Source organism: Narcine bancroftii, chromosome 5 (genome assembly GCF_036971445.1).
Source record: "Narcine bancroftii isolate sNarBan1 chromosome 5, sNarBan1.hap1, whole genome shotgun sequence".
Classification (NCBI taxonomy): Eukaryota; Metazoa; Chordata; class Chondrichthyes; order Torpediniformes; family Narcinidae; genus Narcine; species Narcine bancroftii.
The window spans coordinates 42,788,779-42,803,457 of NC_091473.1; the positions used below are offsets into that span (position 1 = coordinate 42,788,779).

Below are 14,679 nucleotides of genomic sequence, written 5' to 3' on the forward strand. Positions count from 1 at the left end.
ATACTGGAAATGGAAAAATACTTAAAATACATGAAATGTGTTGCTGAGCTATCCTGTAAATTTAACATGCTAACTTGTTACTTTTCACTAAAAAGTGTCCAGACCAGAGGCATTTTGCTGATTGCAGAGCAACACATTTCAAAGTGCAGATTTATTGTCAAAGTTCATCCATGACATCACATACAACCCCGAGATTCTTTTTCCTGGGGATAGGCATTTTTTTTAACTTATCAGTAGTGCACATTTAATGGCTAACATTTTGAACTTGCTAGCAAAGACACAGTGCCCATCATTGACCTTGATGAAAACTACACAAGTCTTCTCAACTCTGTTGCATGGATGTCTTTGTTATCATGGGTCATTCTCTGGGGCCAGAAACCCCTGGAGTCTAACATCAGTGATGTCATTAATCAGACTAAGCAACCAATCACCTTGAATGTATCTTACAAAGACCAAACCACCATTATCACATAAAGTGTACAAAATAAGGATCGAAACATACGTGATTTAGTTGGAAGCTGAAATCCTATAAATCTGATGAAAGCAATGAAAAATTATTCTTCATTACTATAAAAATCTGTAAAACCCTAACCCTAATAGATGTTAATTACTAATTATTGTTTTGAATATAATTGAAATCTTGTACCCTTTGCAACAAAACATCAATTTTTTTGAGAGTAGTTTATCAAATGCAAGTGTGTACAATTTGAAAGCAGCCACGAGAAGCGAACGTACAAAAGATACATTATGTCTTCAAGAAGGAAAATTTCTGCTTTGACAAAATTAGAATTAGTATTTCCAGAGTAGTTGTTCTCTTTTATATTGAAAAAAAATCTAAAGCAATGCACATTCATTTTCAAATTGCTTAATTCAATTGAAGCAATTATTTTGCAGCATTTATATCTGTTGTTCGTAAAATCTGAAGGATAAGACCTGCCGGTCTTATTTTTGGGATTCAAGCAACCCTATAAAGTTAGGCATTTTTAGCCATTCTCAATAACCAATGAGAAAGTGATGGTGAGCTGCAGGTTTGAACCACTGGAGACTTGGTGGAAGAATCATACCAACAATACTGTGTAAAACAGCATTCTCAATCTTTTTTCGACTCTCACCCCCCCCCCCCCCCACCCACCTTGGGATGTTGCTCAAAGTTTATGGGCTCCCCTCCCTATAAAACAGTCAAGTTTTGGTTTCTTCAGTACTTCTCTCCTACTGACTACACAAGACATTTAAACAATATTTATATTATGTGAGTTCGTGTGCCGTGGCCAAGCAAGCTGGGACATGGCAGCAAGGTCCTTGGGTCGTAGGTTTTATATCGGAGTGGCCTCCTCCTATGCAAGTTTCTTACCCGGGCTGGAGGGGCCTGCCTCCCCTCCTAGGTCGGATCATACTGCCCGGACTGGGGCCGAGGCCACCACTGCTTTCCCTGTGCCCGGACTGGGGCCGCCGCCTCCTACTTTCTGCCCGGACCAAGGCCTTCGCCTGCTTCACTCGATCGAGGCCGGGGCCGCCGCCTCCCCTTCGCTCTTGCCCGGATTGGAGTCGCCGTCTGCCTCACTCGACCGAGGCCAGGGCCGCCGCCTCCCCTTCGCTCTTACCCGGATCGGGGCCGCCGCCGCTACCCTCTGTGGCTTTCGTGCAAACAGAGGAGCTACTGACATGGTCTTTGCCCTCAGACAGCTCCAAGAAAAGTGCAGAGAACAAAACAAAGGACTCTACATCATCTTTGTTGACCTCACCAAAGCCTTCGACATCGTGAGCAGGAAAGGGCTTTGGCAAATACTAGAGCGCATCAGATGCCTCCCATTGTTCCTCAACATGGTTATCCAACTGCACGAAAACCAACAAGGTCGGGTCAGATACAGCAATGAGCTCTCTGAACCCTTCTCCATTAACAATGGCGTGAAGCAAGGCTGTGTTCTCGCACCAACCCTCTTTTCAATCTTCTTCAGCATGATGCTGAACCAAGCCATGAAAGACCTCAACAATGAAGACGCTGTTTCCATCTGGTAACGCACGGATGGCAGTCTCTTCAATCTGAGGCGCCTGCAAGCCCACACCAAGACACAAGAGCAACTTGTCCGTGAACTACTCTTTGCAGACGATGCCGCTTTAGTTGCCCATTCAGAGCCAGCTCTTCAGCGCTTGACGTCCTGTTTTGCGGAAACTGCCAAAATGTTTGGCCTGGAAGTCAGCCTGAAGAAAACTGAGGTCCTCCATCAGCCAGCTCCCCACCATGACTACCAGCCCCCCCACATCTCCATCGGGCACACAAAACTCAAAACGGTCAACCAGTTTACCTATCTCGGCTGCACCATTTCATCAGATGCAAGGATCGACAACGAGATAGACAACAGACTCGCCAAGGCAAATAGCGCCTTTGGAAGACTACACAAAAGAGTCTGGAAAAACCTCACAAAGATAAGCATATACAGAGCCGTTGTCATACCCACACTCCTGTTCGGCTCCGAATCATGGGTCCTCTACCGGCATCATCTACGGCTCCTAAAACGCTTCCACCAGCGTTGTCTCCGCTCCATCCTCAACATTCATTGGAGCGACTTCATCCCTAACATTGAAGTACTCGAGATGGCAGAGGCCGACAGCATCGAATCCACACTGTTGAAGATCCAACTGCGCTGGGTAGGTCACGTCTCCAGAATGGAGGACCATCGCCTTCCCAAGATCGTGTTATATGCCGAGCTCTCCGCTGGCCACCGAGACAGAGGTGCACCAAAGAAGAGGTACAAGGACTGCCTAAAGAAATCTCTTGGTGCCTGCCACATTGACCACCGCCAGTGGGCTGATATCGCCTCGAACCGTGCATCTTGGCTCCTCACAGTTCGGCGGGCAGCAACCTCCTTTGAAGAAGACCGCAGAGCCCACCTCACTGACAAAAGACAAAGGAGGAAAAACCCAACACCCAACCCCAACCAACCAATTTTCCCCTGCAACCACTGCAACCGTGTCTGCCTGTCCCGCATCGGACTTGTCAGCCACAAACGACCCTGCAGCTGACGTGGACATTTACCCTCTCCATAAATTTTCGTCCGCGAAGCCAAGCCAAAGAAGATATTATGTGAGGTGAAAAGAAAACTGAACTTAAGTAGGCTGTGGGCTGCAAGGCCACTGTTGAGAATGGCTGACGTAAGGATTTCCACGGCATTGTCTCAGTGACAATGAGGGAACATCAACGTATGTTCCAATCAGGATTGTAAATGGATAAAATGAGGACCTGCAAACCTTATCCTTCTGAGTCAAGAATGCAGGGTGGTTCCAATGAAGCCTTTGTGAACTGCTGGAGTGCTCCCACATCATTTCAGCCACCAAGTGTCAGTACTGGATGAGGAGCCACCAGTGAGACAAACAATGTTTTTTCTAACCGTGAATAGTATTTTGTGTTTATGCAGCTGTATCCATCCAGGAGGGTGAAAGTATTCCATCAAAAAATGTTGGAAAATGTGCAAGGAGAGCAAAAAAAAAGGGAAGTTCTTTATAAATCTGTTGAGGGAATGCAGAGGTGCTGCATTATTCAGCTTGTACTCTTTCAACCCATTCTCATGGGCTCCATCGTATTATATCTGTCAGTCTGCTGATGTTGATATAAACAACTCAAGGGCATCCCATATTTATGTGAATGTTAAAATTATTGCCCAGCTCACGTCATTATTCATTAACTGTGTCAATTGAATTTCAATAGTAATTTCAAAAAAATTATGTTCAAAATCAAAAAAAAACACTCCATTCACTTGAATCCATCCACATATGCTATTTGGGAACTGTTTGGCTAATATTAATGCATTATGCTAACGTGTATTAATACTGTATTGTCCTTGTTTCTATGATTTGGATCCTTTGCATTCGCTGAAAATACACAGCAATTATCAAATTATTAATGATCAGCTGACCCCAGTATGTTAAATGAGGTTATTCCCTCTATCAACTTGTTTGATAGATTTGGAAGTACACAAAACCATTGCAGTGATTCTACAGAAGTTTGTGAAGTATAATATTTTAGTCTAAGGGACAAATTAATTTGAAATTGTTCAGATCTTTTGCCATTCCTTCTGTCTCAAATTATGACATTTAAAAGTTGTACAGAATCCTTAGATCTCAATGGTAATTAATGTAATCTTGCCCTCGGATGGTACGCATCATTAGTCAAGATGGTTTCCACCATTCTGGATTAATTCTATGAAAATGATCTATTTTGATAAAGGCTTCAGGGATTGAAAATTTATTCTGAAACAGGGAGGGGCAATCTTAAGATCTTTCCAACATCTATAGCATGTGATGGTTTTACTTCCTACTAGAAGCTTTTTTTCAGCTTCTGAGGCATTCTTAATAGAAATTGCATTGGGATCATGGTGGAATGTTTGATAGATACACAAGAGAGCCTATTCTCTCCTCCCTCTACACCCAACCCCTTTGCAGCAGGCCCAAAAGTAAATATTTAAGTTGGTTCACTGTGAAATGTCTTAGAACATTTGGATTGGCCCACATAATTGGCCTCTGTCTTGCCTTGTGAAAATACATCCTTTTTGCTTATCTATTCACTAGGATTTGTAGCAATTCTGGAAAATAAGGCAAATTTTATTAGCATATCATCCCATGCAAAATCCAGTAAAAAATGGCAATTGAGTAATCAGTTTGACCTTGAATTTGAGTAGATTTAGTGGTCAATATGGATTGAATTTGTAAATCCATCCACTTTAAAGTGTCCGATAGTTGTAACTTGCCACCTGTATTCATTCTCAGTTAGTTCATTTTCTTGCCACGATGAGGTCTGGAAAGAGAGGAAGTATTGATGTCTGGGTTGTCTAAATAACACCCATGACCAGCTTATATGATGAGAAGAACTGCACTGCTCATCATTGCAAGTTAAGAACATACAACAAAGGTTAGTGTAGCAGTTAGCACAATGCTATTACAGTATCAGTTACCTGAGCTTGAATCTGGCACTGTCTGCAAGGAGTTTATACATTATCCCCATGTGTCTGCTGGATTTCTTCTGGGCGCTCAACTTTCTTCCCACCATTCAAAAGGTACCTGGGTAATTGAGGTATTTGAGGTATTTGGGCAGCATGGACTGGTGGGCCAGAAGGGTCTGTTCTTATGCTGTATGTCTAAACTAAATTAAAAAGGCTAAAATGACTGAAAGTGGTAGTTTGTTGAAAGATCACAATGGTGATTTTTGAATTTTAAATGGCATCTCGGGAACGTCAACAACGGAGGCAGTGAAGCTTGTGTCCTACAGCAAAAATTTTCCAAAAAAATACATGTATAATATAAACTAATTCTGCATCCTATCTTCATTAATAATTCATGAAAAAAATCTCTTGACGAGAGATTAATGCAGTTTTGCTTTAGTTCTGTTGAAGCCCATAATTTTTTGATATGTTGTTCATATTTTCTCCTCCCCATATATGTTGCAAATGATCTTGAATCAATCTTATCATTTGAACTATATCTATCCATCCACAAAAAAATAACCAACAGAGCATGTCATATTTATATATAGCTGCAAATTTTGGAGATGCATTATGATTTGATTATGAATTATTGTTACTGTAAGGTTTCAAGTCAAGTATTTGTCATTCTTGAGTCAAGACCTGTGGGAGTTCTGTACAAATTATGTACAGAGCATACTTGCACAGTATTTCTCTGTCATGAGAAGGAAAACAGTTGGAAGTGATTTAAAGACCTGCTCAAAGCCTCAGTGACTTGTGGAAATGTTGTGAACTATGGTGACTCAAAATGGAGAAAGAGCATCAGGATTGCATTAGGAACCCAAAGTCTCTTCATCAGAAGTGCAACGAAGCCCAGTGAAAATTATTGAATTGGGCCAGCTAAAAGCTGCCCACTCATGAGCCCCATGAAGTACCTTCTTTTCCATCTGAATCACTGACAAAAAAGGAATCAAAGTGGAAGGCAATTGAATAATCGATGCAGAGTAGGAAGATTGATAACTTTAAGGAATTTCAAGCTATCATTAGTAAAATTCTCTGAGATATTTTAAATTTGGTTAATATTTTTTCTGAACAACTGTCCTTCTAATTCCAAACTTATAGGAATTCTCCTATTTTAATCACTCCACTCCAATTCTGCAGTTCCTTCACTAAATTTCTCCATCTCTCTTCCTTGCTCATTTCCTGTAATGCAGTCTCTTTGACCAATTTTTAATTTTGGACAATTACTTTCAATGTAACTTGGTGTTAATGTGTACACGTTGATGCATTTTGGAGATCTTGTGGTAAATGTGGACAAACAAATGCAATGTGGATAAATAAAAACTGTGATTGTGTTTTCACAAGAAAGTTTAACCTCTTTATTACCAGAATTCCGCATTGCTAGATTGCATAGATTTCTGTAATATGATACTAGCAAGCATCATCTCTGCGTGTAAAAAAAGATATAATGAGCAATTACGTGCCATCTAGCTTGGTATACTACCCATCTATGTGGATGATAAATATTTCATCCAAGAGATTTAAGTGGTGAGTTTCTTCAGTGAAGACAATATGATGAAAATAATTGATCCAAAAATGTAACATTCTTCTCTCCACAGATCATCTTCTGGTGTTATTTTCAGTTTTCCAGATCCCTAAAATCATGTTTTCAAAGTAAGACATGGATGGAGCGGGAATGATAAGCTGGAGACAGCAAGTTTCCGAGAAACCCATCTTTGTAGATTACTCGAGTTACATAATTTTGTTATTAATTATTTAATATCACCATATCATTTGCTTAAATTGAAGTCAATTTTTGTTTTGTAGAATTAGCAGAATGCTCAACCTTAATTCTTCTAATAAATTTTTGTGTAGGTTCCAGAAGCCATTAGAAAGTGTCAGCGGGCTGGTATTACTGTACGTATGGTCACGGGGGACAACATTAACACGGCTCGAGCCATTGCTATTAAATGTGGTATCATAAATCCAGGTGAGGACTTCATCTGCTTGGAAGGCAAAGATTTCAATAGGAGGATCCGGAATGAAAAAGGAGAAGTAAGTTAAACTCAGTATATTATTGCCAAATCTCATGACATCATTGGAGTGTAACTCTGGTATGCCTAGTGAGTGACATCTCCACATTACAACATTGCCAATGTTTGCATATATTGTCTGAAATGTAACAGAAAAAAAACAGTTTAACATTACAGAAGGCAGTTTTAATATTTATCTTTGATTTAAAATTTCAGGGATAAAACAGTTGATTTAAGATACATTAGGATTCTGGAGAAGTGGAAATATGCAATGTTTTCAAGTAACTGTCCTTGTTCCCATTTGTACTATTAGCCATATTTTAATGAAATCCATTTGAGTAATTTTGGGTTAAAGACAACATACATAATAACTATGTATATTTTGATATAACTCTCACACCCCACTCTTGCTCATACACTTCCAAATTTCAAATGACCGAAAGCATTCAACTCAATGCATACAAAAATAAGTTTTATCTCATATTTCTTTTGATTCCCTTGCAAATCATCTTGACATTTTACCCACTAGTTATTGACCTTCAACCATTGCAAAGTTTATTCTTAATTATAGGGAAATTTTAATGTTTTAAATACTGCAATTAAGTCTTACTGCAGTCCTCTCTGAGCTATGGAGAAGAATCCTTTGTAGCAAACTGACCATCAGTTTAACAGAGTACCAACTATTTATTCCCATTGACTGTGCCGGAATTCAATTTTGAGAGGCTAATTGCATATCATTAATTCTGTTCCAGTTTATTAAGTATACTGTACCTGGAGATTATTAATTGACTTGTATCTCTAATTATAGGTCACAAGATTACAAATGCTTACTATGTAAACTGCCTTGGCACTGAATATCTCCTCGTCCAAGTTTCTCTGTTCTCATTCTCTCTTAAAGATTGATTTTTCTTGTTTCTCTACCAACATATATCACCCCATATTTTATTTTTTTGCCATTGCAGTACCTATGTTCTAGGCAATCAACTGTATCTTCTTCAATGTTTCCTGCACTCCTAGCATCATATTAATTGTACATTTTGAAAATTTATCCCTGTGCTTCCAAATTATTGTGCTGAATGGTTAACCTAGCTCACCAACTGGAATGACTGCTCATGGTCTCCCCAGTCTTGTATTCACCTGGTTTGGATGTGTATCTTACTGGGCCTCAGGATCCTGAGACCACAAGTAAAGCAAGGTGAGGCCTCAGCAGAGACAAAGCCTCAGGTAAATTTGTCCTAAAACCCTGCTTCCAGGTTGCTCTGACATACATGGACGAAATGCTAGGCTGGGTTAAGGCTTCATCCTCTGTGAAGGCTGTCCAGGAAATAAATCCATCATTCCTAAGCTGCTTAAAACTTAGTAAAATTGGTACAATCATTAATAATATCAGTGACTTAACAAACTATAACTGTAATCCATTTAGTGAAACATAAAATCATTTTCAAGTATTAGAAGTATCAAATGAAAGTAATCTTTTTAAAGTCACTCGTATTCTTTAGACCAAGAATCTTCATTCAGATAAAGAGTGGAGGGAGGTTGTAGTTATTTGATCCATTGTCTGGGGAATCCCACAACCAATGGCTCTGCTTGTAGACTCTATAGAGTTCAACAACTGAGAAAAGAGACAGCTGTGTTGGCATCTTATCTTATCTTTCTTCTTTGGCTTGGCTTCGCAGACCAAGATTTATGGAGTGGTAAATGTCCACGTCAGCTGCAGGCTCATTTGTGTCTGAGAAGTCCGATGCGTGACAGGCAGACACAGTTGCAGCAGTTGCAAGGGAAAATTGGTTGGTTGGGGTTGGGTATTGAGTTTTTGCTCCTTTGTCTTTTGTCAGTGAGGTGGGATTTGCGGTCTTCTTCAAATGAGGTTGCTGCCTGCCGAACTGTGAGGCGCCAAGATGCACGGTTTGAGGCGATATCAGCCCACTGGCGGTGGTCAATGTGGCAGGCACCAAGAGCTTTCTTTAGGCAATCCTTGTACCTCTTCTTTGGTGCACCTCTGTCTCGGTGGCCAGTGGAGAGCTCGCCATATAACACGATCTTGGGAAGGCGATGGTCCTCCATTCTGGAGATGACATACCCAGCGCAGTTGGATCTTCAGCAGCGTGGATTCGATGCTGTCGACCTCTGCCATCTCGAGTACTTCGATGTTGGTGATGAAGTCAGTCCAATGAATGTTGAGGATGGAGCGGAGACAACGCTGGTGGAAGCGTTCTAAGAGCCGTAGGTGATGCCGGTAGAGGACCCATGATTCGGAGCCGAACAGGAGTGTGGGTATGACAACGGCTCTGTATATGCTAATCTTTGTGAGGTTTTTCAGTTGGTTGTTTTTCCAGACTCTTTTGTGTAGTCTTCCAAAGGTGCTATTTGCCTTGGCGAGTCTGTTGTCTATCTCGTTGTCAATCCTTGCATCCGATGAAATGGTGCAGCCGAGATAGGTAAACTGGTTGACCGTTTTGAGTTTTGTGTGCCCGATGGAGATGTAGGGGGGCTGGTAGTCATGGTGGGGAGCTGGCTGATGGAGGACCTCAGTTTTCTTCAGGCTGACTTCCAGGCCAAACATTTTGGCAGTTTCCGCAAAACAGGACGTCAAGCGCTGAAGAGCTGGCTCTGAATGGGCAACTAAAGCGGCATCGTCTGCAAAGAGTAGTTCACGGACAAGTTGCTCTTGTGTCTTGGTGTGAGCTTGCAGGCGCCTCAGATTGAAGAGACTGCCATCCGTGCGGTACCAGATGGAAACAGGGTCTTCATTGTTGAGGTCTTTCATGGCTTTGTTCAGCATCATGCTGAAGAAGATTGAAAAGAGGGTTGGTGTGAGAACGCAGCCTTGCTTCACGCCATTGTTAATGGAGAAGGGTTCAGAGAGCTCATTGCTGTATTTGACCCGACCTTGTTGGTTTTCGTGCAGTTGGATAACCATGTTGAGGAACTTTGGGGGGCATCCAAGGTTCTCTAGTATTTGCCAAAGCCCTTTCCTACTCACGGTGTCGAAGGCTTTGGTGAGGTCAACAAAGGTGATGTAGAGTCCTTTGTTTTGTTCTCTGCACTTTTCTTGGAGCTGTCTGAGGGCAAAGACCTTGTCAGTAGTTCCTCTGTTTGCGCAAAAGCCGCACTGTGATTCTGGGAGAAAATTTTCGGCGACACTAGGTATTATTCTATTTGGGAGAATCCTAGCGAAGATTTTGCCTGCAATGGAGAGCAGCGTGATTCCCCTGTAGTTTGAGCAGTCTGATTTCTCGCCTTTGTTTTTGTACAGGGTGATGATGATGGCATCACGAAGGTGCAGAGGCAGCTTTCCTTGGTCCCAGCAGAGCTTGGCATGCAGAGTTTTGCCGCCAGCCTTCCAGACTTCTGGGGGGATTCCATCCATACCTGCTGCTTTGCCACTTTTCAGTTGTTCAATTGCCTTATATGTCTCTTCCCGGGTGAGGACCTCATCCAGCTCTACCTTTAAGGGCTGTTGAGGGAGCTGGAGCAGGGCGGATTCTTAGACTGAGCGGTTGGCACTGAAAAGACATTGGAAGTGTTCTGACCATCGGTTGAGGATGGAGATCTTGTCGCTGAGGAGGACTTTGCCATCTGAGCTGCGCAGCGGGCTTTGGACTTGGGGTGAGGGGCCGTACACAGCCTTTAGAGCCTCGTAAAAACCCCTGAAGTCGCCAATGTCCGCGCTGAGCTGGGTTCATTTGGCAAGGCTAGTCCACCACTCATTTTGGATCTCCCGGAGTTTGCGCTGAAGATGGCTGCATGCGCGACGGAAGGCTCGTTTCTTCTCTGGCCAGAGAAGAGAGAAGTTGGCATCTTACACACAGTAAATTCTGTACTTACTGTGAATTGAGGATAGAATCATCCTTTGGAACAGCTGGCCAATCCAGAATTACATGGCCCGTTTGTCTTATATACATTACAGTACACCTCCCTTCAACTGCAAAAGAGATGACCAGTGATATTTCCCTTCCTTGACAATTAAGGGAACAGCCCCATTTTTTTCCATGGTGTAAATCTCTGAACATCATTTGGAAAAATGTATTTGCTTAATATCAACTCTATTTCCTCAAATTACCTTCTCTGTTATTTCATCAAAAGCAGTTATTATGCAATCACAATATTTTTATTGTTGAGATCATGATGGGGAAATTCTTCCTGTTAATGTTAAAATAGAGAAAGGATTACAATCACCTAATGTTAAATGTGCGTGAAATATTTTAGCCACTTTCCATTTTTGAATATTTTTTATTGAGTTCGATGAAGATAATGTGGGAATATCTGCAGATATTTATTTTTCATGTTAGGTGCTTATTCAGCCTTGGGAAGAACATAATCTACCCTTCCCTTAAACTCCTTTCTTGAGAACAGGAGATGGTCTGGTTTTTCCCTCTTAAGCCAGGAGCCTCAAAGCCAATTACAGTGGCACCTCCACGAACAAGCTGAGATCATTCAATTGGACATCAGGCAGCATTTGATCTCTCCAGTCTGTAACTCTTGATTAATTGTCTGTGTCAACTGAGCAGAAGGACACTTTGATGTAAATAAAAGACATGTTGACTAATTTCTTTTTAAGTATTTAAGACAATTCTACTTATAATTGTTGTTATAATATTTAAGAGAAGTTTTTCATGATAATAATTAACCAACTAACTGCATGGCTGATTTTAGCGGTATTTCATATTGGCAGAAAATTGAAGCAATGACCAGCACTCAACCAATGACAGAACTTGTCGATCAATTGTTTAGTGTCATGAGTTACACTTAATTATACATATGTGCTGTTAAAATTTTTAAGTGATGGCCTTTGTCTTGGGAGAATCAACTATATTTTAAATGATTAACATATTGTATTGAAATAATTAAACAGTTTACATGATGAATATATAATACTGCAGCAAATAATATCAATGAATAAATATGCTGCAGAAATTAAAATGATTATCCTTTGAGAAATTGGAATATTTTTCCTGTTAAAAGTAAAAGTTCAGCCTTTTGATTCTATACCAAGCTTCTCAGCTTCTCTCGGGGAAAAGGATTGCATTAGTTTCTTTCCAGCACGGTGTCAGTAGGTTCTCACTGACCACATGGAACCACAGGATGGTTTGGAAATGCTTTAGGATAGTCGCATTCTATTCCTGTGGTGAGTAGCCTGATTTATGTTTGGGAATCTCTTACATCAGCTGGACTGAGAATTTATTATCTGATGATTTCTTTTGTGAAAATGTAAAATGTATCCATGGATACCAGATACTCTCCACAGAATAAATGTCATTTTGCAAATCAGATATATTATTGGCAGTGAAATCAATATGTTGCCCATTGATGATGCCAGATCTGGTTTGATCCAATGTGGTCTGTGACATATTCAAATTAATTATTTAAGAAGCGTTGGCCTAAATTTTGAGATAAAAGGGCATGATATTGTAGCTCAGGGGTGGGCATCCTTTTTTAAAAAAACTCACATTCCACCTTGAGTATTCTCGATGCCATAGGTGCTCTGTGATTAGTAAGGGATTGTTTAAGATTGTACGTGAGTGGAAAGAAAAAGTTTGAAAACCACTGTTTTAATTGTACCTAATTGACTTGTTATGTGGACAGTTTCATAACCCAGAAGGAAATGGGCCAGTGACAATTTTTCTCAAACAAATTATTTCAGTAACAATTGGGTCTAGAGCAGATCCTTCCCGTCCCATTTACGTACCACCTTAAGTAATCCCATACTAATCACAGAACATTTATGGCATAGGGAAGGCTTAAGGTGGAATATGAGTTTTTTTAAAAAGGTAGCCCACCCCAGTTGATGCGATTGTTAATTCCCAATACGACTATACTACAAAACACTACATGCAACATTTGCTGAATAATTTCTCTATGTTCCAAGGGTATGTGCTTTAAAATATAGGGGTGCACAATGGTGTTACATAGCTAGTCACAATTCCACTGAGAATTTCTGAGTCTTTTAATTTGAAGTTTACACATTCTCCCTCTGACAAAGTAGGTTTTCTCCTAGTTCTCAAAGTTGCGCAGGCTCTTAGGTTAATCCGCTACTATGAATTGACTCTCACGTATTGATGAGTGGCAGTATCTTTGCAACAGAGTAAAATAAGATTAGCCAAAGTAATGCTTGATGATCGGTACTCAGTAGGCCAAGTCTGTGCTGTGTTGAGACAGGCTAGTTAATTGTCACCACTACGGGTTCTGACTCAAGAGATCTACGTTTAGGATCATGCCAGGTCTGAGGAGGAAAGTTTCCTCTTCCCACTAATTGTTAAAGCCTAAAATATAAAACATTTGTTTAATACCAAACAAGTTTTTATTCTGGTAGTTAAGAATTCAAAGCACATTTAAGGATAACAGGTTCCGTTACTCAGCTTCACAAATTTAGAAATCCACAAATAATTCAGAAGTTGTTAACAGTAAAAGCAAACGCACCAAAATGCTAGAGGAACTCAGCCGGTCTTTTCAGTATCTGTAGGAGAAAGTAAAAGGAAGTTTATTTGACTCGTCACAATCCTAAAAAATAATACAATCAATATATCGAGTTGCATGGATGTTGCGGTAAAAGTATTGACCTTGCACATTTATGTCTCAATTTTATTTTGGACTAAATAACCTCAAAACACATGAATTTTTTTTTTACTTTAAGGTTGAACAAGAACGTATTGACAAAATCTGGCCAAAACTCCGTGTGCTTGCTCGTTCATCTCCCACTGACAAACATACATTAGTGAAAGGTATGCAATTTGTTTTCATCCCGAGAGTGAGATGAAGCTTTTTCTTAATGTCTCCCAACATTGGGCTTATTTCACAATGAACTGAGCTTCATCCAATCTACATACCATGAATTGTCAATAAGCAAAGGTGAACTGGTCAGTGGCTGTAATCTGTTTACTCTAATGTTTGACAAACATTTCCATCATTAGACCATGAGCAAGTGTCTTTATTTTGGATAGAATCAAAGATTGAAGTCCTCAAATGGCATGGAGGATTTGGAGCATTTGAGGTTAAATTCCACCAAAGCAGCTGGGGAATTAAAATAACACTGAATACACAAATCTGAAATCAGAAGATTTGTCAGTAATGGTGACCCCATCATTGCAGCATAATTACTTAAACTACTTGGCTGATGGGTTTTGTGGAAGGAAATCCTCGCCATTTTTTGGTTCACATCTGACACCAGATGTACAATAATTGTGGTAGAATTGAATTGGGCTGAGCAAAACATTAAGTTTGGTAGGAATTAGTATTTGATAATAAATATTGATATTTCCTGTCACTAAACATGAAATATATAATGATACAGTGTAGTCTACATAGTCAGAGGTAGACATTTCATAAATGTTTACAATTAATGAAGATACTCCTCAATATATTTAAGAATGTTAAGTTTGTGAAGTTTTGGTAGCAGTTCAAGAAGATCAATTAAGGAAGAGTGAGAACTGATGCCCTGATCTTTCAAAATCAGAAAAGAAAAATAAATAACAAAAAAAATCAATGTTCATTTAAAGAATACAATTTTAATCAACATGCCCAATCCCTCACTGATTTAAACTATTCTGTGACATGTCACAGAAATTCAATATGCACCAAACATAATTTGTCAATCTTAAGATGAATTGCTGTGGAAATATTGTCCATGACTTTCTAGGATTTATTCTGTTTCTTTAAGCTTTTCGGATGGTTCTCTGTCTATGTGAGAATCTCAG

The 14,679-nt window shown here is 40.1% G+C and overlaps 1 protein-coding gene across 2 annotated transcripts in view; it reads left to right on the forward strand.

The window, feature by feature from the left end:
* The window catches only part of atp2b2 (ATPase plasma membrane Ca2+ transporting 2), a 328,585-nt gene that overhangs the window by 274,413 nt on the left and 39,493 nt on the right, over window positions 1–14,679 (forward strand). For both annotated transcript variants that reach the window (XM_069937267.1, XM_069937268.1), the window contains exons 14-15: window positions 6,828–7,007; window positions 13,620–13,707. In XM_069937267.1, coding sequence (XP_069793368.1) covers window positions 6,828–7,007; window positions 13,620–13,707 — 268 coding nt within the window. The remainder of the gene's footprint in view (window positions 1–6,827; window positions 7,008–13,619; window positions 13,708–14,679) is intronic.